The sequence below is a fragment of the Mycteria americana genome, chromosome 1 (genome assembly GCF_035582795.1).
Source record: "Mycteria americana isolate JAX WOST 10 ecotype Jacksonville Zoo and Gardens chromosome 1, USCA_MyAme_1.0, whole genome shotgun sequence".
Taxonomy (NCBI): domain Eukaryota; kingdom Metazoa; phylum Chordata; class Aves; order Ciconiiformes; family Ciconiidae; genus Mycteria; species Mycteria americana.
In genome coordinates, this window is record NC_134365.1 from 218,384,221 (window position 1) to 218,409,194 (window position 24,974).

Below are 24,974 nucleotides of genomic sequence, written 5' to 3' on the forward strand. Positions count from 1 at the left end.
ATCCAGCCAGGCTGTTGTAGCACGCTTTGCAGTGTTTCCTGTAGTTTGCACTCTGTAGATTGGCATGGGACTTAAATTCTTCTGGGTATTACCATTCATCATTACACTGCCCCATGTCCTATAGATCCATGTGCTGCATACCTGGGGATAGAATTTTTTATTCCAGTTTTGCACAGAGCCTATGCCTACAACAGTTTAAGGAAACTACAGCAACATAGCTTTTAAAAAGCAAAAAGTATTGACTTGCCCCTTGTATTATACGATCTATGTCGATTGCTACGTGCAAAAAAAATTCCGAGAACAAATAAGCATGCAGGCAGAAGTTTGCAGTAAGAGAGTAATGGAAAGTATGGAGACACAATGAAATAATTGGTCATTGGAAGGTGTTGGGGTACTTTTTCAGGCATTGTTTAAGTTGCTCTACCAATTTTATTTATTTAGTCTGTAAAAGCTATTGGCACAGGGAATTTGGGTAGAGACAGCTAGCTACAGGGTATTGATTCAAACAGCTGAGCATTCTGAACTTAGACCTTCTTCACTGCAATAACTGCTTCTTCCTCTGACCCACTCCTGCTTGGGCACGCTTGATGTGCTGTGCAGCTGCATACTTCTCACCATTTAACCCTATAGGTGCAGAGATTTATCTCACTTGCCCTGCTCTTTGCATTGGAGAATCTTGCAGGTTTTGTGAAAGTTGAGTATAATTTTGCCTGAAAACCAGCAATATAATCTATACTTTTTTTCCTTCCAATCTAGTCCATGGTGCTGCTCCTTCACAGCCAGAGACAGTACATCTTTGAGTTTGACAAGAATGACCGGTTGTCATCAGTGACCATGCCCAATGTTGCCCGTCAGACTTTAGAAACCATTCGTTCCATTGGTTACTACAGGAACATCTACCGGCCACCAGAAGGCAACGCCTCGGTAATTCAGGATTTCACAGAGGATGAGCAGCTTCTCCACACTTTGTACTTGGGCACAGGGAGACGTGTCATCTACAAGTATGGGAAGTTGTCCAAGTTAGCTGAGATGCTCTACGACACCACAAAGATCAGTTTCACTTATGATGAAATCGCTGGCATGCTGAAGACCATAAACTTGCAGAATGAAGGGTTCACATGTACAATCAGATACAGACAGATAGGACCCCTCATTGATCGACAGATTTTCCGCTTCACTGAGGAAGGCATGGTGAACGCACGCTTTGACTATAATTATGACAACAGCTTTCGGGTGACCAGCATGCAAGCAGTCATCAACGAGACACCTTTACCCATTGATCTCTACAGGTACGATGATGTGTCAGGCAAAACTGAGCAATTTGGTAAATTTGGAGTCATTTACTACGATATCAACCAGATTATCACCACTGCTGTCATGACTCACACTAAACATTTTGATGCCTATGGCAGGATGAAGGAGGTCCAGTACGAGATATTCCGGTCGCTGATGTACTGGATGACTGTGCAGTATGACAACATGGGGAGAGTGGTTAAGAAAGAGCTGAAGGTTGGCCCTTATGCAAACACAACTAGGTACTCATACGAGTATGATGCTGATGGCCAGTTGCAGACAGTGTCTATCAATGACAAACCACTCTGGCGTTACAGCTACGACCTAAACGGAAACCTCCATCTGTTGAGTCCAGGGAATAGTGCCCGTCTTACGCCGCTCAGGTACGACCTCAGGGATAGGATTACTAGACTGGGGGATGTGCAGTACAAAATGGATGAAGATGGCTTCCTGAAGCAAAGAGGCAGTGATATTTTTGAGTACAATTCAGCTGGCCTGCTCATCAAAGCCTACAATAAAGCTAGTGGGTGGAGTGTGAAATACCGCTATGATGGCCTAGGAAGGAGAGTCTCTAGCAAAACCAGCCATGGCCATCACTTGCAGTTCTTCTACGCAGACCTGACCAACCCAACAAAGGTCACCCATTTATACAACCACTCAAGTTCCGAGATCACCTCCCTCTACTATGACCTCCAAGGCCACCTCTTTGCAATGGAGCTCAGCAGCGGTGATGAATTCTACATAGCCTGCGATAACATTGGCACTCCTTTGGCTGTCTTCAGTGGGACTGGCTTAATGATTAAGCAGATACTGTACACAGCATATGGGGAGATCTATATGGACACCAATCCCAACTTCCAGATCATCATCGGCTACCACGGAGGACTGTATGACCCCCTCACAAAGCTTATCCACATGGGACGGAGAGACTATGATGTGCTAGCGGGTCGGTGGACGAGTCCAGACCATGATATGTGGAAGCATCTGAGTAGCAATAACATAATGCCTTTCAACCTGTATATGTTCAAAAACAACAATCCCATTAGCAACTCTCAGGATATCAAATGTTACATGACAGGTAAGACATTTAAATTAATTAACATGTTCACAAGTTTGCCATCAGTGACGAGGTTTCTTCTCTCTCAGTATCCTGGTCACCATGAGGTTTTCCAGTGTTTAATATAATGGACACAAGCTTTTCTTTGCCAGTTAACCCCTATGTCCAGGGCATGTTTAATTCATTAGTATAGATGGAGATTGTAATTCCCAAACCTGTTTCCTTTTCTCTTCCTTGGTGTTTGTTCTCTTTATTTTGCTTCCAGTTTTTCGTTCCCTCAGATATCCCAAGTTTAGCTACCGATTAATGTCCTGATAACCTTTCTCTTTGTAGAGGGGCAGCTCTGTTTACACAGTTTTGCCTAGAGATTTATTTGCAACTAAACAAATGACATGCAGATTTGTTTTAGCAGAATGGCAACAGCGACTTAAACCGTTCATTACAGTCAGCCGTTTCAGAGCACACTACAGTAACCACGTAGTTCAAAGTTAAGCTGCCCCACGGAATTAACAGTTTCTACTAAAACTCAATAAAAACAGATGCGTTAGACTTAAAGGCCAGATTTTAGGGCATACCTACCCTGCAGCTTGACATAACCTCTGAACTGCTTTCCCTGGGACTTTGTGAAATGGCAATAACATGAGCTCTATGTATGTTTTTTTATACAGAAAATCATTCTGTAGGTTAAATGTCCTTCCTATATTCATACTTTGTGCAACGCTGGTAGTAATGTTTGAGAAGACTGTTTTGGTGGGACTCTTTTCTGTATACTTCCCATTGGAAAACCAGGTGATGCAATCACAAATCAAATGGACACACTTCTTAAGGAGATATAATTAATTTTTAAATGCTCTTGCTGCGTCTATCACAATTTTCCCATGTGCAACAATATTTGCATTCCCCTAAGTTATGAGATTGGCTTGATAGCAAAAAATGTTACAAAATAAAAATCCTGGGTTGTTCTATTCCACTTGTTTTTCTGGCCATTAGGATCCGTGCTTTTAGGTTCTTCTGCAATAATCATAAGGATTAGATTGTTTGGGGTTTTTTTAATGAAAAGCTGTTTTCTCCAGAGCTGAGAAGATGATGCCATGAGGGAAGTAAAATATGCCAAAAGATGCAGACTAAGATCCTGTGTGTTGGCCTCACTCTGATAATTAAGGCTGGCAGGGAATACTTTGAGATAACTTTTCCTATCAGAAAATGCTCATTTGTCAAAACAGAATTTGTTTATGGGAGAGGGTTGAGCTTGAGAGATTTCTCAGCAGAAATGTTGTAAACAGCTCTCAAAATTGTCTAAATGACAAATTCCAAAATAGCCTGAAAGAAAAATTTCTCTTTGGTTTACAACCTTTTCAAGTTAAGTGTAAACTAATGATTGAAAACTGGAAAGGAAAAATTAAGGAGTCAAAACCAAAATGAAAGATCTTCATTTGAAATTGTTTTCTTGAACTGATCTAGTTTTTGAACAGTTGCTTCGTGACATATTAACAGATTTTTATTTTCCTGCTCAAGTTAAGACAGGACAAAATTTCCGATCCTGCCTTGGAACAGGCGAACAGCTTCCCACCCAGCTCTGATGATAACATCAAGATGTCCAAATCTGATACTTTAATATTTTATATGCACTGAATAACTTTTTCCATGGTCTTAAAAGTTCTATTTTTAGTCTTTCAAGAATACAGAGCCCAAATACATTTTTGAAGTTTCTCCTCTCCCAGTGCATGGAAGAAACAGGTCATGTAATGGGATGAGTGCCGTGATGCTAGGCTGCTGCTCTGGCATTTCTTTCTGCTGAAGCTTTCTGGCACCTCACGGGCAGGACCTGCGATGAAAGTGTCCTTGTCATCACAACCAAAGCTGCCCAGATTCAGGCACAGTGAACCACTCTCTGTCCCTCCATCCCCACCTTGGGAGCCCCTGTCCTTAGGGGAGCTCAGCACCCAGGACACGGGCGAACGACTCGTGCTTTGGGCTCCAGCAATGAGGTTTCTGAGCTTGTGGGTACAAATTGGAGGCATGCAGAGGGCAGAGCAGGAGAAACAGGTATTTATGTTTTGAGAGGCCCATTGTTAAACATGAATATTTTAGCAATTGTACACTTCATGGCGCAGAGCTTTGCTGCCAGCTTCAGCAATCCTGATGGATTGAACTGACATTTCCATTACATGTGTCTGCATTAAGCACTCTTTTTCTTTGCCCTCAAATGAATTTACTGTGAAATGTGTTGGCAGGGTTACTGTAGCTGAAAAAAAACCTCTGTGATGTGAAATGTACTTTTCTGTCAAAAAAGATGTCACTGCCTCTTGGCAAATTAATATTTTCCCCTCTGTTTTCTCAGCTCCACACCTTCCTCCCATGTTTTTTGGTTTTGTTTTGGGTTTTTTTGTTGTTCTGGCTATTCCCACACCTCTTCCCAAAAAGAACAAACTCCTGTTTGCAAATGTTTTGAAAGTCAGTTTTCTGAGAAGTAGCAAAAAAAGCCTGTCTTGAATCTTTCCAGACACGTTACATATTTTTTGGCTGTTCAGCATCCCTGCTCTGTATCCTTTTTAACATTTGTGAAGTGCTTGGAAAATAGTTTCTGCACCAATGCCGACCTTCACTGTTTTACTTTGTTCTCCTGACCACCTGGTCCACAATATGTACATCAAAGGTCTTCATTTCACATGAGAAGGGTTTGGAAGCAGGCTGGCTTAGCGCTAGGCAAAAATATAATCAAATGAGCCTTTTAATTTCTTTCCCTCCCCGCAACCTCTCTTTCAAAGACACTCCAAAAACAATCTGTACATTGAGTGAACAGAAGTGTTTTTATTACAGAAATCCTCCCCCTTCCACATGGATTGTCACAAGGGCTTTTTGGACACCTGCCCAATCTCAACATTTTGGCCTGTAAGAAAACAAGCAACAGATAGTGTGTTTGTTTGGCTCCTGGTTCTCCAGTCATCTGGAAGTTCCTTATTTGCCACTTGCATCCATAATTTCTTTTCCGACCAGCTCTTCAAAACACTCATTTAGGCTCATAGGGAATAGAGAAAAAATATTCAAAGATGCACATTTGATTATTTAAATTGATCCCTTTTTCAGATTGTTTCAACAACGTTTATTGAGTTTAGCAAAATGAAAATCAAGCCCCTTGCACATCCAGCTTGAAGCAGAGCAATCACCAACACAATCCCGGTTACATGCAAAACACCTAAGACCCCTGGGAGCTGATATTATTTAAACTTTACCTTCATACCTTTCTTTTTCTTGCAATTGCTATTTGTGTGCCAAATGCACACCATATTGCTTGAGGATTGTAGCAGGTGTGTCCTTCCCTAGAGTTCAGTGAAGGCAAACAAGGTGAGATCATCAAATGCTCTGAAGTTAAGGGGGGAAGCGATGCTGATCCCAAGCAGATCTAGGAGTTAGCCAGCCTCATCCTTATTTCCTCCAGTGCATTAACATTCAGCTGCTATTCCTAATAGCTGTGCAATCAAAGTAGGGGAGGACTTTGCAGTCTGTACTTTCAAGTGAATGCAGGAATGATGTCCCAGCTGGCTGGGTTTTCCATCGTGTCCCCTTTAGTGCCAGTGGTCCCCCTTTTGCATAGGACAATTGTTTATCGCTTGTAGCCAGCAGTTTTCTCACCATCCATGGACTTCTAAGGGGTTTTTGAAAGGTGCCCAAGCAAAGTAGTCTTGTATCTGTACGCTTATTTGCACTAGAATGTACCTTGCAGGTAGTGTGGAGGCTGATTTTAAATGTCACTATAAAAGATGACATGTGACTTTACACTGGTTTAATACGCAAACTACACCTTCTTATGAAAAATGCCAAGAAACTCAAGACTGAGGTGGAAATGCCATGGAAAAAAACCAGAGGATATGTCCAGACCCTCTTCCATGAGTAACTGCCAAATGACCGTGCTGTTCATCCTGGATATCCTGGTATTCTGGCTCACAGAGCTCTAAATTTAGTCTTCAGCCTACAGGCCCTTTGAGAGTCCTCAGGAAGAGAAGTACCGTGGCTGAGATGTTCAGAGCTGACGGTAGGACTGGACAACACTGCCTATTTGGCTCCAGCATCTCAGCCTCCATTAGTGCATTGTTGTTCCTGTGCTTCTCCTGCATCACCTTAGAGCAGTACCTGGTGCCTGCTGACAAAGGGTGGACATTGAGTTGGCTTTGATTTGAGCCATTTGGTCACTGCCAAAGCTTCTGTTTCAGAGCTGGGAAAGTGCAGAATGGGACTGTGGTTGGAGGTGGAAAGCCCAGCTTTGGCACACAGTTCTCTCAAGGACCATTGAGATTTGTGCTTTTCACATGAAGTAGACACGTCATTTTGGCCAGACTGCTACAGTGCCAGTTAGAGACCATAGGGTCCTCCCCTGTGCCGTTCTCCTGAGCAACCCTGCTTGAGAGATAACATAATCTGATTTATGCTTCTCTTCCATTCCAGATGTCAACAGTTGGCTGCTCACTTTTGGGTTCCAGCTACACAACGTCATCCCCGGGTACCCCAAGCCAGACATGGATGCAATGGAGCCGTCCTATGAGCTAATCCACACACAGATGAAAACCCAAGAATGGGACAATAGCAAGGTGATCCATACAACTCCATACTGCATCTCACACCCTTATCAGCATACTATCCAGTTACAATCTTTATTAAAAAATCCTCTGTCAGCCTGTTCTCCCAGCGTATCTGGGAGAGTGAGTCAGTGAGTCAGTCCCCATTACAGTAATGAAATCTGACTGAATAATCACATCTTAAGTTCCTTACTTCCATGGTGCTTTTTCCTGTAATGTTTTCTGGTGGTTGCTCAATGAAATGCTGTGTTACTGTTTCGTCCTCCCGCCAAAGGCCATGTTACAACGTATTGCAGGCTAAGTTCAAGGCCTTTGCACCAAGGATTCCTGGAAGTGAAAAAAAACAAGTCTTGATACAGAATCATTTTCTACAGATTTTTTTTTTTTTCTAGAAACTTATTCAGTCTGGTTTAAAATGTCTTAAACAACAAGTCTCAGTACTTCCCTAGGAACCTGTTCTGCATTGCAGTGGGTCTCACCAGAAAGAAGTTTTAGCTGATAATTGACTTTCATTTTACCTGACTGGGTTTAATCCCAAGTCACCGTGTCCTGCTTTTAAAAACAGGCCTGCATCACAAGCCATTTTGGTAGATGCTGGCACAAAATTCAATGATGAAATTGGCAAGAAAAAAGCTTTTACAGCCCAATTGTTTCCCCCTCTCTTCCTGTTGAGAATTATGCAGCTGAAAGACGGAGGCAGCGCTGTTAAAGGTTAGCACACTGGGTCAGGATCCGAGAGCCCTGCGTTACTCCCAGCCCTACTGCTTATCGGTTGTGTGACCTTGAAAAAGTCATTTACCTCTCAGGATACTCTTTCATCTCCTAGCCTGATTTTATTCTGGGGTTGCTTTCATCTGTTTAGTCTGAATCCTCTTTAGTCTGAATTCCTGCTTGCTATTGCTGTGTATTCGAACAGCATGAGAGCAGTGAGGCACCGACGTGTTTGGGAAGATCAGGATATGCTCTTAACATTTCTGCTAATAAAATGATAGCAGTAGGAGGTGAAATTGATCCCAGCTGCCCTCCTGGCCTCCTTATCTATGAGTTCACTGAAATCTCACTGTCCTGCAGCAGATCCTTGCGGTCCTGCACACATATTAAACCAGGAGGTAAAATACAGTGTCACGTTTCCCCAGCCACAAAAGGTATCACTCAGAGCTATGAACAAGATACTGTGGATTAAGAAAATAGTCATGTGTCAGCCCATCCTTGGTACTCAGCCTCATAGCTATGGTGAAGACAAGCTAAAATGTATCAGCTTCAACTTCAACGAGAGATTTATATTAAGACGTATCACTTCATAATTGAGGGGGACCAAAAGAACTATGTCTTTTGCTACCATAGCTGAGCTGATGCTTGAAAACCATTATGCCGCAGTCACTCAATTGTGTTTTGGAGCTCAAAGACTCCTTTTTTGTTTCTCTGTTCCTTGGATTAAACAATAAGATGCTAATAGAGATGACTTCTGTAATGAGAAATAGCCTCAGGATTTCTCCTCCTCTCTGATGTGACACAGTCTCCCCAGGCAAAGCGGTACAGGAGAAGGCAAACAGGGAAGGCTCATTCAGAGACCGCACAAAAGATTGTCTCTAAATTGTTATGCGCAGTAGATAATAACTCTCACAGAACTGCAACAGAAATTATTATTATTGGTGGTGGTATTATTATTATTGTTGTTGTTGTTGTTATTATTATTATAATATCATTACTTCATCATTAGTTCATTATTATTATTAGGCTTATTGAATAGCTAAGTAACTTGAGTGACAGCTTGAGATAAAGACTGACACTTGCTCATACAGGCAGCTGAGCTGGAAATAAAACTAAGGAGCCCTCCCTTCCATCCACCCATTTTAGGTGAATCTGCCTGAATAAGCAATAAGAAGAAAGGAAAATCTCCATGTCCCCTTCAGGTTTTTACAGCAAGAAGCTGTAGTGAGGACTGTGCAGGGACCTGCTTGGTGAAAGAGGGCTTTATGCAGCCACCGTGCTTCCAGATGACTCACTTTACACTCAAGTGTTGGAAGTGGAATTTAACTATTGCAGGTTGTTTCATATTCTTCCCCCGTGTTATGACAGCAACAAAACATGAGCATTTTTATTTTAGTCTACAGTTGTGGGATCATGCTGTGATAGCGAGTGGCTCTCAAATGCTATAGAGCAGGATTCCCTTCCTTTTTGCCACATCCAGCATATTGCAGGCATATATTTGCATAAAATAAATTCGTTCACATATGATACCTGAACATATGATCCATTTTCTCCTAAGCCTATCCATGCATTCAACACTGATGTTTCACATGTAGTTCTGTTCGCTCCCAACCCTTCCAGCCACACATACACGCTCCCAGACACAATCCAGCCCTCCTTCCTACTGGTTGTCTCTGTATTTACTGATAAAGCATGTGGAAGAAAATATAAACTTTTGAAAATTTCACATAGCAAATGACAGAATTAAACAAAGATAAATGGAAGCACAGGAAATATTTTCAGATAGTAAGACTGATCAAACTGTGAAATGGTCTTCCAGAGCATACGGAGGAAGCTCCAGATCTTTTGTCATTTCCAAGTAGCCTGGACAAGGCACTGGACAATGCCCATCCTGCTTGAAATCCAGGGATATTCCCTGAATGATGTACCACAGCTTTCTCACCTCCGTGTCTTCCAATCCCTAGTTTCTTTGGGTCAGATACCTCCTTGTGATAGACCAAAGTAAAATTGAGTTACTCTGCTGGCTTTGCTGATCAAAGCCGTGGCCCAGCAGGTTGAGTCAGGTCTTTCATCAGAGAGGATTGAATAACAGGAGCACAACAGCAAAGCAACTAACTCCACATAAATGGCTGCTTCGTATCTCTTCAGAGTGCATAACCAGAGGGCCCTAGCATCTCCTTCCAAAACATTGTTGGTACTTGCCTTGCAGGGCTGGAAGATGGGAGCAATAATTCTGACTTTGAGCATCCACCAGCTCAGAAACAGCCAGCATGTCATAAACCTTGCACTAACCCCCTGCAGCTCTGGAGTGACATTTAAAATCCAATACTCTGTTGTGCAGCACTTTCCCCCCCCCTCCTCCCTGCGACCGTGAGGCTGTCACTAAATTGTTTGTTGAACAAGTTCAGTGTTATTGGCCACCAGGGGACTCTGGGTGACCTCTGGCATATTGTGGAGCTGCTGCACCTGAATCCAATTTCTCTTCCCCCCCCCCCTTCCCTTTTGTCTTGTTGAACTGTCAGGTACTTGCTGGAGCCAGAACAACTCTGTTTGCAGGGAGGGGTGTTTTGGAGTCGGCGCTTATATCGTTAACTACATCATATTATTAACTACCCTTCTCTCCATCCCATGAGCATTGTGCCTCCGGGAAAGGTCCTGTTTTCTGCAGTGCCCATTACAGGCTGTGCTGGAGGAGCAGCTTTTGGCATCCCTTATGAAGCAGCATTTTGGAGGCAAGGGATGCTAAGCCGGGGAGTGAGCTGTAGGGCTATGCTTTCTGGCAGAGCTTCTCCCAAGGACAATCTGTTTAAGGGACTGGCTCTGCCAGTGTTCATCATTCAGGGAGGGCATCCTCACACTGCGGGTGCTTTGTCCTGGGCTTGGGCCATCATGCCGTCTGCACGTCTGTCCATCAGCCCCTAGTTATGTTTTGCAAAAGTAGTGGCCTGTTTTCACTCGATCTGATGCAGGGAAGGGAGTTGAAGTCTCAAAGACATTAAGCTCTTGAAGCTTTATGAAAATAGATGAGCAAGAGAAGGAGACAAATCCTCTTATTTCCCTACAGATGGAAATCTGCTTGATGAGCTCAACCTCGTTATCCCCCTGCAGCTGTGTACACTGGCGGGGTGGAGGAGAGACCTGTCCTCTAATCCCAAGAGTTAGCGCTTGTGTTGGGCTCGTTGCTAACCAATCAGCATCTACAGCACTGGCCTTGCTGGCCAATCGCTCACCTCCGTTGTCCCACTTGCACCCGTGGTTGGCAGGTTGCTACGCAGCACGTTGCCTCTCAGCCAACCAGCATGCAATGCAGCTGTGCGGATGGGTAGGGGCCTGGTAGGCTGTTGTGGCTGATGGGCTCCTCCTGCACCTCCACCATCTGGGAGCTGGTGGGGGACACCCAAACAGGGACTCATCTTCAGGGGATGGCCAGGTGGAATGGGGGGAAGAAGCTGGTTTCTGAAGAATGGCTTGTTACCAGAGAGCGAGGGGGTAAATAGGAAGGCATTAACAATGAAGAATATTTCAGAGAAGTCATAACTTCCAAGCCTTTTGGAAGAAGTGGCTTTCTGCGTCATAAGCCATATGGTGGTAAAAGAAACACCTATCTGTGTATAATGGCACAAGGATATGGAGAAACTTGGAAGCATGTTCACGTATTTCACATCTTGAATCCTTGATGGGAAATTAAAGCTTTCAGTCTCACACTGGAAGGCGGTATTTAAAAACAACAGATGATAGTATCTGGCTGTGGTATTTCAAATCCTCAAGAGGTGCTGGCAAAATGCAAGAGGCTATTCGGAGATCTCTGTAATGTGCCACTCTCTTGAGCTCTGTACAGCAGCAAACAAATGATGAAAGTCGTTCTCTTCTCTCCAATGGGGTGTTACTAGATAAAGTGAAATGTCACCTAAGGACATCTGATAAAAAAAAACTGTGAGGAAAAACAAACCCAGCATATTTGTCACTCACATCTAGTAACAAATATTGAAATAAAATAACTAGGAATTCCCTTCTTTCTGCCATAAAACTGGTTTTGTAGATACCTTGGTTTACAGTTGCTAAAAGCAGCAGCATTTTTTAGAGAATACCACATGCCACTGCAGCCTTGGATGGAAATTTTCTGTTTCTCTTCCTTGCCAGTTCATTAAAATGAGTTCTAAGATGAAACAGGAATGGTAATTTCAAAGTCAGGGATACACTGCCTCTTTGAACTACATATAATCTGTTTGCCTCCACCCACTTTATATTCAGAGCAGAGCATACAAGCTAGTGGACTCCGGTTTGCCTGAATTTGTTGGAGTTTTTTCTTCTGTTGGATGTGTTTGCTTTTCTATTAAAAAAAGTGCTGTTCCCAAATACACTCTTTTATCAAAAAAATGCACTCAAAAAGTCATTTCAAAGTCATCCTGGGCTCATTTTCAAGATAACAGAGATGTGTTTAGTTATTATAATAGTTAAGTGATGGTGATGTTCAGCATTACAGCGTTGCAAGTGTCTGATCTACTTCCCTACGTGACAAAAGACGGGGAGAGCCCAGAAGACCTGTAACCAGTCCCCAGTGGAAAACCCTTTGGATGTGCTTTTGTTCTTAAGACACCTAAATTTAGGTGTCTGCCTGTGAACTTGGTATCCAAGCTTCCATTATAGCCAGCAGAGATCTATAATGAACTCAGTTGCTGGTGCCATTCGAGATACCCTAGAGTTTCCTGGACTTCCTCAAGTTTACAGCATGGATTACCTGCACCCTTCTGGAGAAACAGCTGGTGGCCCAGCAGGGCTCCCTGTAGTGCTAAAAATTATATTTGACATCACCCATTTGGGTGACTCGTCAGTAGAGCAAAGGACAGTTCAGATAACCAGCTGCTAGAGGCTAGCATTGAATTCAAGACTAAGACATGCAGATGTCGGTGTCTCCATGTGTGTTAGATGTGTGCACCCACTGTAGTCTGTCAACATGTGGTCCATACAGGCAGTGGAGCTCACTTAAAGAGCTGACCAGCTGCTGCACGTTAAGTTTAGACCAAGCTGAATCACACTCTAGGCTCCATTGACTGTGCAAAGTAGAGGCTTAATTCATTTGCCAATGGACCTCTGTTGGCAAAGTGGCCTCCAGGTGCTACTCCAGAAGAGCAAAGACCTCCCAGAGCTGCTTGTGTTTCTCACAGCCCTGTGTGGATGCTGCAGGCACCCTTGGGATTCTCAGATCACACTAGACATCCATGTAATGGTCTACGGGCAACAGAAACAGTCTTGAAGTCAACACTGACTACAGTATGTATGAGAAGTGGGTGCATAGAAGGCTGGAACAGCTGCAGATTGACAGGTTTCTTTGTCAATGAAGGCAGTTCCAGCCCCCAACTTCACAAACTTCCCACCTACAGTGTCTCTAAGCGGGCACATGACTGGAAGTCAAGAGATTCCCAGTCATGTGTCTTTGGTCAGTCATTTAATCTCTTGTTTAGCCACCAGGAACAGTGCCAGTAACAGTCCTACAGTTGCACCTGCAACATGAGAAATGCTTTCCCACTATAGAGGAGGAGATGTCCTGGATGGAGGCCAAGAGGACACCAGCAAGCCAGCTGGCCTGGTATCCTATGTGGGTGTCCTTAGGCAGGAACTGACAGTGCCATTGCTGTCAGATCATGTGTAATCCCTTAAGCCTCAAGTCCCGCCAGCAGCAGGGTGGGTGCTGCTTATTTTCCTTCTAAATGGCATCCAGATGAACAGTGGAGCTGTGGAAATTGTATGACTTCATATAATATCACAAAGGCAGTATGTAACTAGATCAAGGAAAGGTCCAGTATTGTATTATTGGGTCATAAATTGTAAAAAAAAAGACCTTAAAAATCAGGGTTTCATTTTATAATGGGCAATTGCTGATCTGAAATTCAAAGCTATGGAGAATTTGACCATAAAATGGAAAACTGAAAATTACCTCAGGCCAGAAGGTCCCAGGTACTGGGCTATGGAGCTTGAGGAAGGTAGATCATGGCCCAGCTGTTGACTGTGATACCTGTTGTATCACAGCATGTGCCAACCAGGCTACAATCCTTCCTGAATTAATGGCAAACCCAAGGACACATCCACCTTTAAACTTTGTTGTACAACTCTTGTCCTCACAAGGCTCCCTACCCCCATTTTAGACTATGTCTCTACAGCTAAGTAAAAGAATTCCAAGGCCAATCCCTGGCCCTGAGGCTAGGTAGAAGTGACCTGGAGAGTTAGGAAACATGTCTTAGAGAAAGCAGTTGGAGGAGTCCAAAACCAAACCAGGAGTTAAAATAAAAATTATCCAGTGTGAATGATAAGAGGTGCAATACAACTTCTCACTCTCTTCAGCAGTATTTACTTTCAAAATTTTATAAAATTATATTATTTATAAAATATTTTTTATATATTTAGCAGTATAAACGTATGGTTATGAACCATATGTCCCACTTGTCCAAAGCACAGTAGATTGTCATATCACAGTGTCTACCTTGCAGCATCAGCATGTTTTCAGAGCTCGTTGCAAACTCACTTTTCATTTGGGATTGGAAGAAAAGACAAGGGAGTGGTGTCCAGACCCACTGGTTTGTTGGGGCAACCTAATTTGGAGGCACTCACAGGGGCTCTATACCTAATTATTTGCTCAGAATTGAAAAGGCGCTAGAGTTCCTGCAGCTCATCAAGAATATGGTGATGAAGACAAAATAGAAGGGGAATGGAGGAGATTTCTGATAGGAATAATTCTCCCATGCCCAGTGCTGTCTGACCTCCCAGAGCTCCCTTCCCCAAGGTGATAATCAGTAGATGGTGCAATTAATTCCAGGGACCCCTTATCACTCAACTGCTGGTAAACATGGTGATGTATATATAGATGGTGATACATAAATGACCACAGGACGTAGCAGTGTAGCGCAGAAGAGCTGATTTACATCCTTGAGTGAAGAAGCTTGCACCAGACAGTGATTCAACACGAGTAATGAGAAATGCCTTTTCCTATCACTTGTAAAAGTTACTGAGGCAAGTTGGAAGAGAAACATAGTGGGGAAGGACCACCTAGAGTCAAGCCATAGGAGATGCACCTGAGAAGAAAACCTCCCCATTTAAACCTCTCCGAAGAGGAAATAGCTAACCAAGGCTGTGCAGTATACACTTATTTAGAGCAGTGTTTCATGGAGCCTAGAAACCTAATTGTTTCATGTCCATCATCAGTGACATCTACATTAATTACATCCATTTTTTGCATAGTTAGAGCACTTGTGCAGTTGGCAGGGGAGCTGAGCTCGGCTCCCTGTCAGTCTGTTTGTTAATTATATCGCTCTCTAGGCTGTGTGTGAGATCCCCCACAGCCAGTATGGGGAGAACCAGAGAGAGCTCCTCTTTCATAGGTGACTGGTTCCTGCTCCAACTACTATGCTGTTAATTAAAAGGGGAAAAGGAGGAGCTACTCCAGCCTGCTTGGCCCTCTGAATAAAAGTCAGTCCTGGGTCTTAGATATTTTAATGCTTTACAACCCAAAAACGTGCTCTTGAACTTGGGTACCTCTGTTCCCTTATAGTTTTCTCCTTTATAGATCAAAACTGCTCATAACCTCTGAGTGAGTTGCAATGCTTAATCCTTTATTTTATTTCTTTAATGCTTTGAGACCCTTCCCTGGAAATGGCCACCATGCAAATGAGGGTTTATTTCCTTTCCCTTGCCATGTTACAAGTCTTAGTTGAGACGTCCACTCTGAAATGCCTGCATCGCGTGAACTGTATTCTCTCACCCAGGAAAGGACGTGAGCCTTTAGCTTGTGGACAGTTTAAGGCAATATCCTTCATGGATGTTAAATTTCCTCAAAACAATTGGAGTGCAGCAAACTTTTCTTTGTAGCATATTTTTAATCCTGGATGTCATTACATTATTGAACTGAGCCGTTAGCAGTGCCAGGAGAGTTTTGTCATTGCATCCTCTTGCTTTTGTGAAATTTGAGCAAATAATTGTTTGTGAACAGGGGTCGGTAAGAAGCCTGCACTGCCATGAATTGATGAGAGCATTTCCAAAGACATTTTGCAGTAATGATGAGCTGCTGACTCGCTGTGTGCTTGCTCCATTATATGCTAACAGCAAAAGTGACTTTGTATTGTACCTGACTGCAAATGATCCAGGCTGTTGTCTCTCAGCAATTTTGCCTCAGTATAAGCCAAAACTCAAGCATGAGGTGTGGCTGGCCTTAGCTCAGGGAGCCTGGTGCATTGTAGAGAGTTTTCAGGAAATAGGAGTTGGATTTAGGGCCTTCCTTCAGTTTTGAACAACCTGCTTTGGCCAGGTTGAATTGGGATACAGAGGGGTTATGGCCCCTTTGAGGGTCATACCTGTGATGCAGGGCTTTTGAAGGTAGCACAAGGAGTTACAAAGTAAAGTTAAAATAGAGGGAATTTTTATGAATACTTCCACACTTTTTCACAGAAAATCTGAAAGCATTTTATAAAGCGTCATGGCCGCAAGATGAATGATTTCTTATGTGCAGATGAAGAACACTGAAGCACAAAATAATTGCATGTCCAAACTAGACCCTCACACCACTGAGGCAAAAAGTCCTTTTCTACCTCTACATCCTTCAGTCTGTGAGATTAAATACAGCTCACTTTATTGAAACAATGAGTATCAGGAGGAATAACTTGCCAACACATCTCTTTCATTAAAAAGAATTAAAAATCTGAAAAAAGGTGATAGGGGAAAAACACCCATGAAGCTCCTCATTAGATGTTTCCAAGGTATTCTGCTGGTCTCCAGCATGCTAATAATGCCTTTGGGTCATCAGGCTTCTCCTTCTAACACATCTTTCTCTTCTTTCTCTCCCTGCTCAGTCAATTTTGGGGGTCCAATGTGAAGTGCAGAAGCAGCTGAAGGCCTTTGTCACTCTTGAACGCTTCGAACGGATCTACAGCTCCAGCATCGCTGGGTGCCGGCAGGTCAAGAAGAACAAGAACTTTGCCTCTGGAGGTTCTATCTTCGGCAAAGGCGTCAAGTTTGCCATGAAGGACGGGCGCGTGGCCACCGACATTATCAGTGTGGCCAACGAGGATGGGCGGAGGATCGCAGCCATCCTGAACAACGCCCATTACCTGGAGAACTTGCACTTCACCATCGACGGGGTGGACACACACTATTTCATTAAGCAAGGGCCATCGGAGGGCGATCTGTCTATCTTGGGTCTCAGCGGTGGGCGGAGGACCCTGGAGAATGGCGTGAACGTGACGGTGTCCCAGATCAACACAGTGCTAAGTGGAAGGACTAGACGTTACACGGACATCCAGCTTCAGTACGGTGCGCTGTGTCTAAACACTCGCTACGGGACCACCTTGGACGAGGAGAAGGCCCGCGTCCTGGAGCTGGCCCGACAGCGTGCTGTCGCCCAAGCTTGGTCCCGGGAACAGCAGAGACTGCGGGATGGGGAGGAGGGTATTCGCTCGTGGACAGAAGGGGAGAAGCAACAAGTGCTAAACACGGGCCGGGTACAGGGCTACGACGGCTATTTTGTGATCTCAGTGGAGCAGTACCCCGAACTCTCAGACAGCGCCAACAACATCCACTTCATGAGACAGAGCGAAATGGGCAGAAGGTGACAGAGAGGGTCGATGCGGTGACTTCTTGCCAAAGACAGCTACTCTTTTGTGGCCACTTACCTGACTGTGTTGTACTCAATCCTTTTTCTAAACTGAACAAGGCGGGGGGGAGGAAAATAGAAAGAGAAGGAATAATACGGTTGCACTGTAACTCATGCAACATACTTTTTTTTTCCTCTTTAATTTGGCCTTCACGCGTTTTTTGCAATGAACAGAAGGTATATTTTGCCGTAGTGTGATCACAGTGAAATTTACTGTCTCTTGTCCTCTTTTTTTTTCCCCCCCTTTGTGAGGAATTTGAAGTGGGGAGTCGTCAACGTACGTCCTTAGGTGTGAAGTGCGAAATGGGTGTCTGTGCTAACTTGTGTCATCCTAACCCTTTCTGATTTGGGGCAGGGACAGATAGCCTTCCACCCGAAACATGGGGAGCCCACGGCGTGCCAGAGAGCTCTTCCCGAGAAGAAAGGAGATGGAAGACGAATACTGATTCCGATACTCCAAAAGCGACCGTCCAAATGATGTGCCTCAAAAGAGACCTTACAAGTAGTTTTCACGTTTCACTTGGGACATAAAGAGTTTTTTTGGGAGCTCCTGCTGAGCAGAAGTAGATTATAGAGGCAAAGGAGCTGATTATATTAACTTGCAAGATGATTCTCTTCCTTCCTGAACTGGAATAAAAAAAGAAAAAAAATCAGTCTTTTTTCATTATGAGAGTAGATACTTTTTGGGTTTTTTTGTGTGTGCGCAAATCCTGGTTTTAGTTAAAAAAAACCTAGCAAAAGCCAAGAAAGGGACTCCTGCTCTATTGAGAAAAGCTAAAATAAATCCACTCTCTCATACGTAGAGCTGTTCTATAGGTGGATTTAATGCACCCATGTTGTACATTTGCTAATGGCATAACTTCATTAAATGTATAGTGTTTCAGTACACGAGGCTACGTGTTTAACAGTCCACTGTGCTGTATCTGATAAAACCAGTTAATTTTTAGGAAGCTGATTTGAATTTAAAAGTAGTTATAGTATCCCTGTGACATACCACTGAAAATTAGAGCAAGCCAAACCCTGCTTTTCCTGATTCTGGAGCTTGTATTTATTGGCTGGGAAATACAGTTTTGAGTAGCATGCTGGCAAGTTGTTTATGACTATGGCAGATAAATGTCTCCCGGGGACTTTGGCAGCAGGGATTTTAAAATGTTTAATAAGTAGCAACAGCTTGTGCGTGGTGGGACAAGAAGGGGAATATTGGAATCAACTCTCTCACTGTTTCTTACACGAGCTCGAATTAAACGGAGAGCCCAGCTGACTGTTAGCAGTGAAGAAGGGAGAGGTTGAATGGAAATGCCCACTACAGAGGGGACCAAGTGCTTTAATAAGAAACTGCTGACAAAGTTACTCGGCATGCTAATGTAATTTGTATTCACATAACCTCTGTGCTCTGGTATTTGCAAGAGTCCTTGAAATTCAAGGGAACAAGGAGATGAGCTTAGCATCCTCTTCCCTGCCTGAAACAGTCCTGTGGTAGCAAGGGCCAGGCAGAGGTGTTACCCCACCTCTCGCTGGAGCTCCGGCTGGGGGTGGCCAACCCTGGTCCCAAATAGTCATCTCTATCACACTGACACCTGCACGTATCCTGACTCTAAGAGCTCTCACCGTGTCTCTCTGAGAACGTCTCAGTCCTGATTTTTTATTTTTTTATTTCATCCACTTTGGTTATTGCTTCCCGGTTCTGCAGAGAGGTAACCCGAGATGCGCAAATCCATGTCAAGGCTGTTTCCGTACTCGGAGCCCTACAATGCACCCGTGTCCCCAGAGCCAGCTCTTCTGCACCCGCGCCACCACCACTGACGTGCTCCAACACAGCCTGATACTGCTCTGCAGGCTCCAGCCCCCAAGATAAAGTGGGGGTGTCTGTTGGGCATGCACTCCTCGAGCAGCAAAACGTTGGCAGGCCCGGTGCTATCGCGGTTTCCCCGTAGATGCCGGCTGCCAGCTCCGTCTGCCTTGCCTGTCTGTTCCTGAGTGCTTGCCAGGAGGAAGGTGATGGGATGGAAATTCCCCCAACAGACTGTTCCTCCTCCAATTCCCAATCCCTAATACCTTCAGCTGCATGGCCAGAGTTTTGGCAGCTGCAGAGCCCCAGGGCTGACCCACGCTGGGGCCACCCACGGGTATGGTCCTAATTTTCTTCTGGTGGCCCCTCCTGCTTGCAGCAAGGGTGACGACGCTGGTGCTGTAACCCAGTGCTGTACTTTGAACCGTTCCTTGCAGCACTCAACCTTTATTACTTTGGCAGGAGTGAATCGCAGGCAGCTGGGCTAGAAAGGGTATCTGGCTCCGGCAGAGCCAGCTGGGAGGAGATGCGTTGGCTGGGCCAGCTCTAGGGTTTGGCAAGGGAGCAGTTGCTTCGGGCAGCTGCCTGCCAGGGATGGTTAAAAGGCCATGGCATTACCGCCTGCGTCGCTGGTATCAAACTCTCGGCAAGCCTCCGTTGCCCTGAGGATGCACTGGTGGGGATTAGGGGCAGCATTAGCCAAACCAGCAATTACCACCTACTCAAACGAGGCGGCACCCTCTTCCCACGGCTACCCAGCTCCCTCCTTCCCCCTCCCCGAGTCATACCAAGGACAAACCCCTCCCAGAACCTCAGCCTTGTGATGGCTTTCAGTGTCTAAAACGGCATGCACGGAGCAAAAAAGAGCTCTGGGGTGCTGGGTCGAAAGGCATAAACCCCGGTGAAGACCTGTGGTGCAGAGAGAGCTCAGTGTGCATCCTGTTTACACTGCTCCCGTCCGAGTGGCTCTGAAGAGAAGTGGTGCTTCTATATCCATCCCCATCCATGTGTTACAATGCTAAGAGGAGTAGTGCAAGAGAGTAAATGGGCCACCTTTCCACGCAGCCAAGGAAAGGAATTTGAGTGTGAAATATTCCTGCTGGAACCCTGCCAGCCCGAGATGGCACCTCGACAGCCTTACACAGACTCTTCAGGTTATTACACGAGCTAATGACTTTGAGGAGTTCACCCGTTTTTCAAGAGTCTTACGGTCCCGCCGCACACGTCCAGCATGCCGCTCTGCGCCATGGCGAAAGCAGCTTGGGTTGCATTTCTCAGCATCCTCAAGCAGTGGTGGGATGCAACTGTGCCCGGCTGCCCACGGGGTCCGTGGGGGTCTTCTCCTGGCCCTGCGCCCTGCGCGAGAACTAAGGACATTATGTCAAAAAAGGGGAAAAAAAATATATATGTAAAAGTATATGTATGTATGTGTTGCTCTTCCCTTTATCAAAGCCTTTAACCAAAATAATTAAAAGGGATGGCTGTCTAGTGTTGGGGACAAACGTGTCCAAAGACAGCTACTACGTTCCTGAATCCTCAGCCTCTGTGAAAGCTTTGCCCTTTCCACTTTACCTAGATGGCAAAGATAGAAACAAACATTTTCAGTCCCAAAGCCCTAAATTCACCCTTTTATAGTGAAAATTGCTTTTCTACAGGATCCCAAGTGCGTTCCTGTGGAAGTTGCAGGAACGGGCTGTGAACACAAAGAGTGCTGAGCCGTGCCCTCCTCGAGGGACTGCACTCCGCTATCCACAAGCATTTCCACTCAACTATCAGCCCCATTGCCCCTTCCCAGCCCTTGCCTTGCCCCATTTGCCTCCCCATGGGGCTGTGCCATGGCTGTCTGACCCTTCTTGCTTTGCTTGTAGGCAGGAGGGTAGCAGATCCTCGCTTCTCTAACGCTGGGAGGTCCTGGATGGAAATCCCATGGCACTGTCCCCTGTATCCCATTGCTCTAGGTGCTCTTTCAAAGGCCAGCTGCATGCCAGATCATCACCAAGGGAAAATGTCAGTGTGGCTCCATGTGCTTTTACGGCTTGACTTTGAGGAGTCACTATTTTCTTGACTCCTCAAAAAGAGGACTCGCTCCTCCACCAAAAGGAGTTTCCCATCAAAATGCAAAGACATAGCTTAAATTACTTTGAACTCCTGGGCTTGTCTCCAGTCCGAAGGGTGGTGGGAAGGACTGTGGCTGAGGCTCACAGCTCGGAGGAGAAAGTCCAGCAGTCTGGAGCAGGGGCTGCAGCTCCCGGTGTGAGCGGTGGGTAAGGACCAACAGCTCAAGCCCTCACTAGCTGGTGCTGGTACCTAAACATGTTCCGTTTGAAGGAACAGTGATGGGACCAATTTGCTGTAGCATCCAAACACGGGCCAGTGCCATGAGGGCTCTGCAGGTGAGAAACATCCTGCGTGCTCAGTCCAAGCGAAGAGGAGCAAGACTAATTTGGTATTGCGAGAAACACCGCAACGTTTGTTTCCTCCGAGCTCTTTGTTTCATTTTTTTTCCCTTTCAACTGAAGATTGGAGCTTGGAAAAATCATTAAGCAGTGGTGACCGGAGGGAATCACGCAGCTCATCATATCTTTGTCATCACAGCTATTGATCAGAGCCACGATGAAAATGGGCCAACAACTCTAAACAACACCAGGCGAGAGCCGATGAGACGAAGGTCGTTAAGAGCCCTGATGCTTGATTCAGGTTTAAAAGACACAGATGATTGGGAGCAGTCCCTGAGACACCATTTGGCCATAACTTAGAAACAGTGAGGGATTTCTGTAATATATCTGTAGATGCTTTATTGAGCGTAGGGATCGGCGTGAGATTCTGCTCAGTCTATTATACAGACAGCATAACCAGAATAAATCAAAATTGTTTAAAAAAAAAATATCTAATAAAGCACTTTTTCAGCTGTGACTTGTAAGTGTCACCGTGATAGATGGCAGTGCAATCCATTATGCAAAGACAAGGCTCTTAACATGAAATTTTAGAATTCAATTTTACGATTTACAGAGAGGGCCCCCCTCGTATTTACGGCACAGCAGTCTGTTTTGATTCAATCTCCGCGTAATTGAAACCAGGGCCAGGGATCTCTGTTAGTCCTACAGCCGCTTTTTAAACAGGGAGGAGAAATAAGGGCCTAGCGTGTTAATAATGGCACTAAAAAGATTGCTTTGCTTGTTAAATCTTATTTGCTTTATCTCTTCGCTCTGGCGGCACTGCTGAACCTGGGAAACACAGATGCCGTGCCTCCGTGCCGGGGCTGGGGTTTGGTGGGATAAAATCTGGCTCCCATTTGGCCGGCAGCATCCTCCGTCCCGCGGCGAGCATGGCCCGGGGCACTTTTGCTCCAGTTGTTTCAGTCCTCCACAGGACAGCAAGTTTTTCAGCATCTCTTTTTATTATAGTCACTCTTTCAATTATGATCATTAAATAGTTACGACATTCGAATCCCCCCGTTATGCTGAAGAATTTTCATGAGTTTTGTAAAAAAAAAAAACAACAGCTTTTTTGTGGTTTTTTTTTTTAATCTCTAGGGTATATTTAAATAACATTACTTGCGACTGTAGAACAAACTTTAAACAGGCACCGCAGGGAGGTGTAGTGCCCTGTGCAGGACCCCCATCTCGCTCCTGGGTGAAGGGCCATTGCGTGTCCCGGGGGCCGTTCCCTGCAGGGCTTTTCCATCCTCTGCTACCTGAACCGAAAACAACCCAGCTGGCCCCAGGGAAACCTTTTGTGTCTCTTGCCTGCTTTCCTCTAATTACCGTAAAACTTCGTGTTCCTGACAACGTATTACATGGCTCAACTGTTAACTCCCATCCCAGAGGTCAATGCTTTCTGGGCAGGGGAGCATAGAAAACCACAAGTGAAAATTAACTAAAAATATATATACATATATACATATATAATTTTTTTTCCTCAGAGCTGGAAACTGTTCAAGCAAACAATAGAACTTTCCAGAAAGAAAATTAAAACTTTTGGACAGTTCGCGGATGTTGAAATAACAAATCAAAGAATCACACTTTTCTATTTAAAAAAAAATGGGTTTTTTTGTGTGAGGACTTCTAATGCAGCTCCAGCCAAGAAGAGGACTTTGTATCAAAGCTGCATCTGTAAGCCCAGCACTGGAGACTCTTGTCATTACCCTGTGTAATAATTTTCCTGAAGTCTGGAACTAATTTTTTGAGAAATTTTTTTTCTCAACACTTTGTGTTTCTAATACTGTATTCTTGACTGTGTAAATACAACCAGGCTGTAAATAAGTGCAGATGTAGATACCTTCTAGAAAAAAAACGAACAGACAGAAGTGACCGTGTGTAGCCTTCGGTGACAAATAAAAGAATATTTTGTGTTTAAATAGTGCTTTTTTGTGTGTGCGTGAAAATCTTGAACTTTTTTCACCTCAGCCGCTTGGTCCTTACATGGGAGATGGACCTGGTGCAGGAGCTGACCAAAATTTTCCCCCTCCTCGGGAGCATCCCCCAGGATGCACCTTTGGGAGCATCCCCCACCTGTACATGGGGTGCAGGATCGCAGGTGCCCCCGGAGCTTTGCCAATCTGGGATGTAGTGCCGGGGATTCGGAGCATCCCTGAGGCACTGGGGAAGCCCTCATCCTAGCAGAAAGGTAAGCAAACTGGGGAAACTGCATTGTGCACAAGAAAAATCAAGTCACACCTCCTCCCCCCCAAAAAAAAAAGTTAAAAAATCAAGATAGCATTAGCTTTTGTGATATGTGCAGTGGAGATGTGTGCATCTGACCCTCCTTCATCCAGAGGGAGAAGAAAAGCCACTGCAGCACTTGCCACAGTGACCCAGGGAAACCCTCGTGTGATCCTTGATACCGCCTGGTCCAGCCCCACTGGTGGCTTGTTCTGATGCTTCAGGAAAAATTTGAGAATAACTTCAGAAAACACAGCTAGATGTGTATTGAGGAAAATATTCTTGCATGGTCCTTGGGGACAACCTAAAGGGAAGGTGAAGCATAGGACCAGGTGGTAGTCACTGGAGAAGCAGGGAGTCTCTCCGTGGTCAATCAGATTTACTGCCTGGGCATGGCTCTGCTCTCCAAAACCAGGTGAAATTGGGTCTTTTAGGACAAAAAGTAGAGTCAAGCATTGCTGGGTGTAATTGCCCTCCTCTGAAGGTAGATGTCTGTGATGGGGCAAATAAATGGCACCTCTTTTTCTCCTTTGGCACTAAACAGGGCCAGAGGGACCAGTTCAGACCTCTCTGTATGCGTGTCTTAAGTTAGGTGAGAGGAGTCCAGCTGCTGGTGGATATTACGGTTAGACTCGATGATCTTAAAGGTCTTTTCCAACCTAATTGACTCTATGGTTCTATGATTAGTGTGTATGAGGTTTCCTTAAGGTTTCTATCCATTTTTGGCCATTCCTGGTGGGATATGGGGTAGTGGGGGTTTTTTGATCATGGGTTGGTCTACTCGACACCAGGCCTGCTGGTGACAGACGGGTACACCTCTCTCAAAGGGGGAAAAGGATCTTTGCACAGGAGTTAGCAGGGATCATTGAAAGAGCTTTAAACCAGATTTGAAGGGGGAAAGGGATAAAACCAGGCTCGCTAGAGATAAGCCTGAGGGCGGCATGCCAGTGTTTGAGGGACAGCGTGCTAGCAAGGTCCTTTGGTCTTCTGTCTCAGTGCGCGTAGGGGATGGAGATCCATGCGGCAACAAAGACGCAAGGGTTGTGAATGTGCTAGAAACCACGGAAGTGCCTGAGAATGGTCATGTAGGAATTAGGGCTTCTCCCCCCAAAAAGGTGGCAGGGTCAGTAGCCCAGCTGAAGTGCATCTACACCGATGCACGCAGCATGGGCAACAAACAGGAGCTGGAAGCCATTGTGCAGCAGGAAAACAATGATATGGTTGCCATCACAGAAACGCGATGGGATGATTT

The 24,974-nt window shown here is 44.9% G+C and overlaps 1 protein-coding gene across 1 annotated transcript in view; it reads left to right on the top strand.

Annotated features, from left to right (window-relative positions):
- TENM4 (teneurin transmembrane protein 4) overlaps positions 1-18,578 on the top strand; it is a 355,432-nt gene extending 336,854 nt beyond the window's left edge. The window contains exons 27-29 of the mRNA XM_075491203.1: positions 757-2,371; positions 6,794-6,936; positions 16,473-18,578. Of these exons, the coding sequence (XP_075347318.1) occupies positions 757-2,371; positions 6,794-6,936; positions 16,473-17,231 (2,517 nt within the window). The 3' untranslated portion in view covers positions 17,232-18,578. The remainder of the gene's footprint in view (positions 1-756; positions 2,372-6,793; positions 6,937-16,472) is intronic.
- Positions 18,579-24,974: the final 6,396 nt, after the last annotated feature.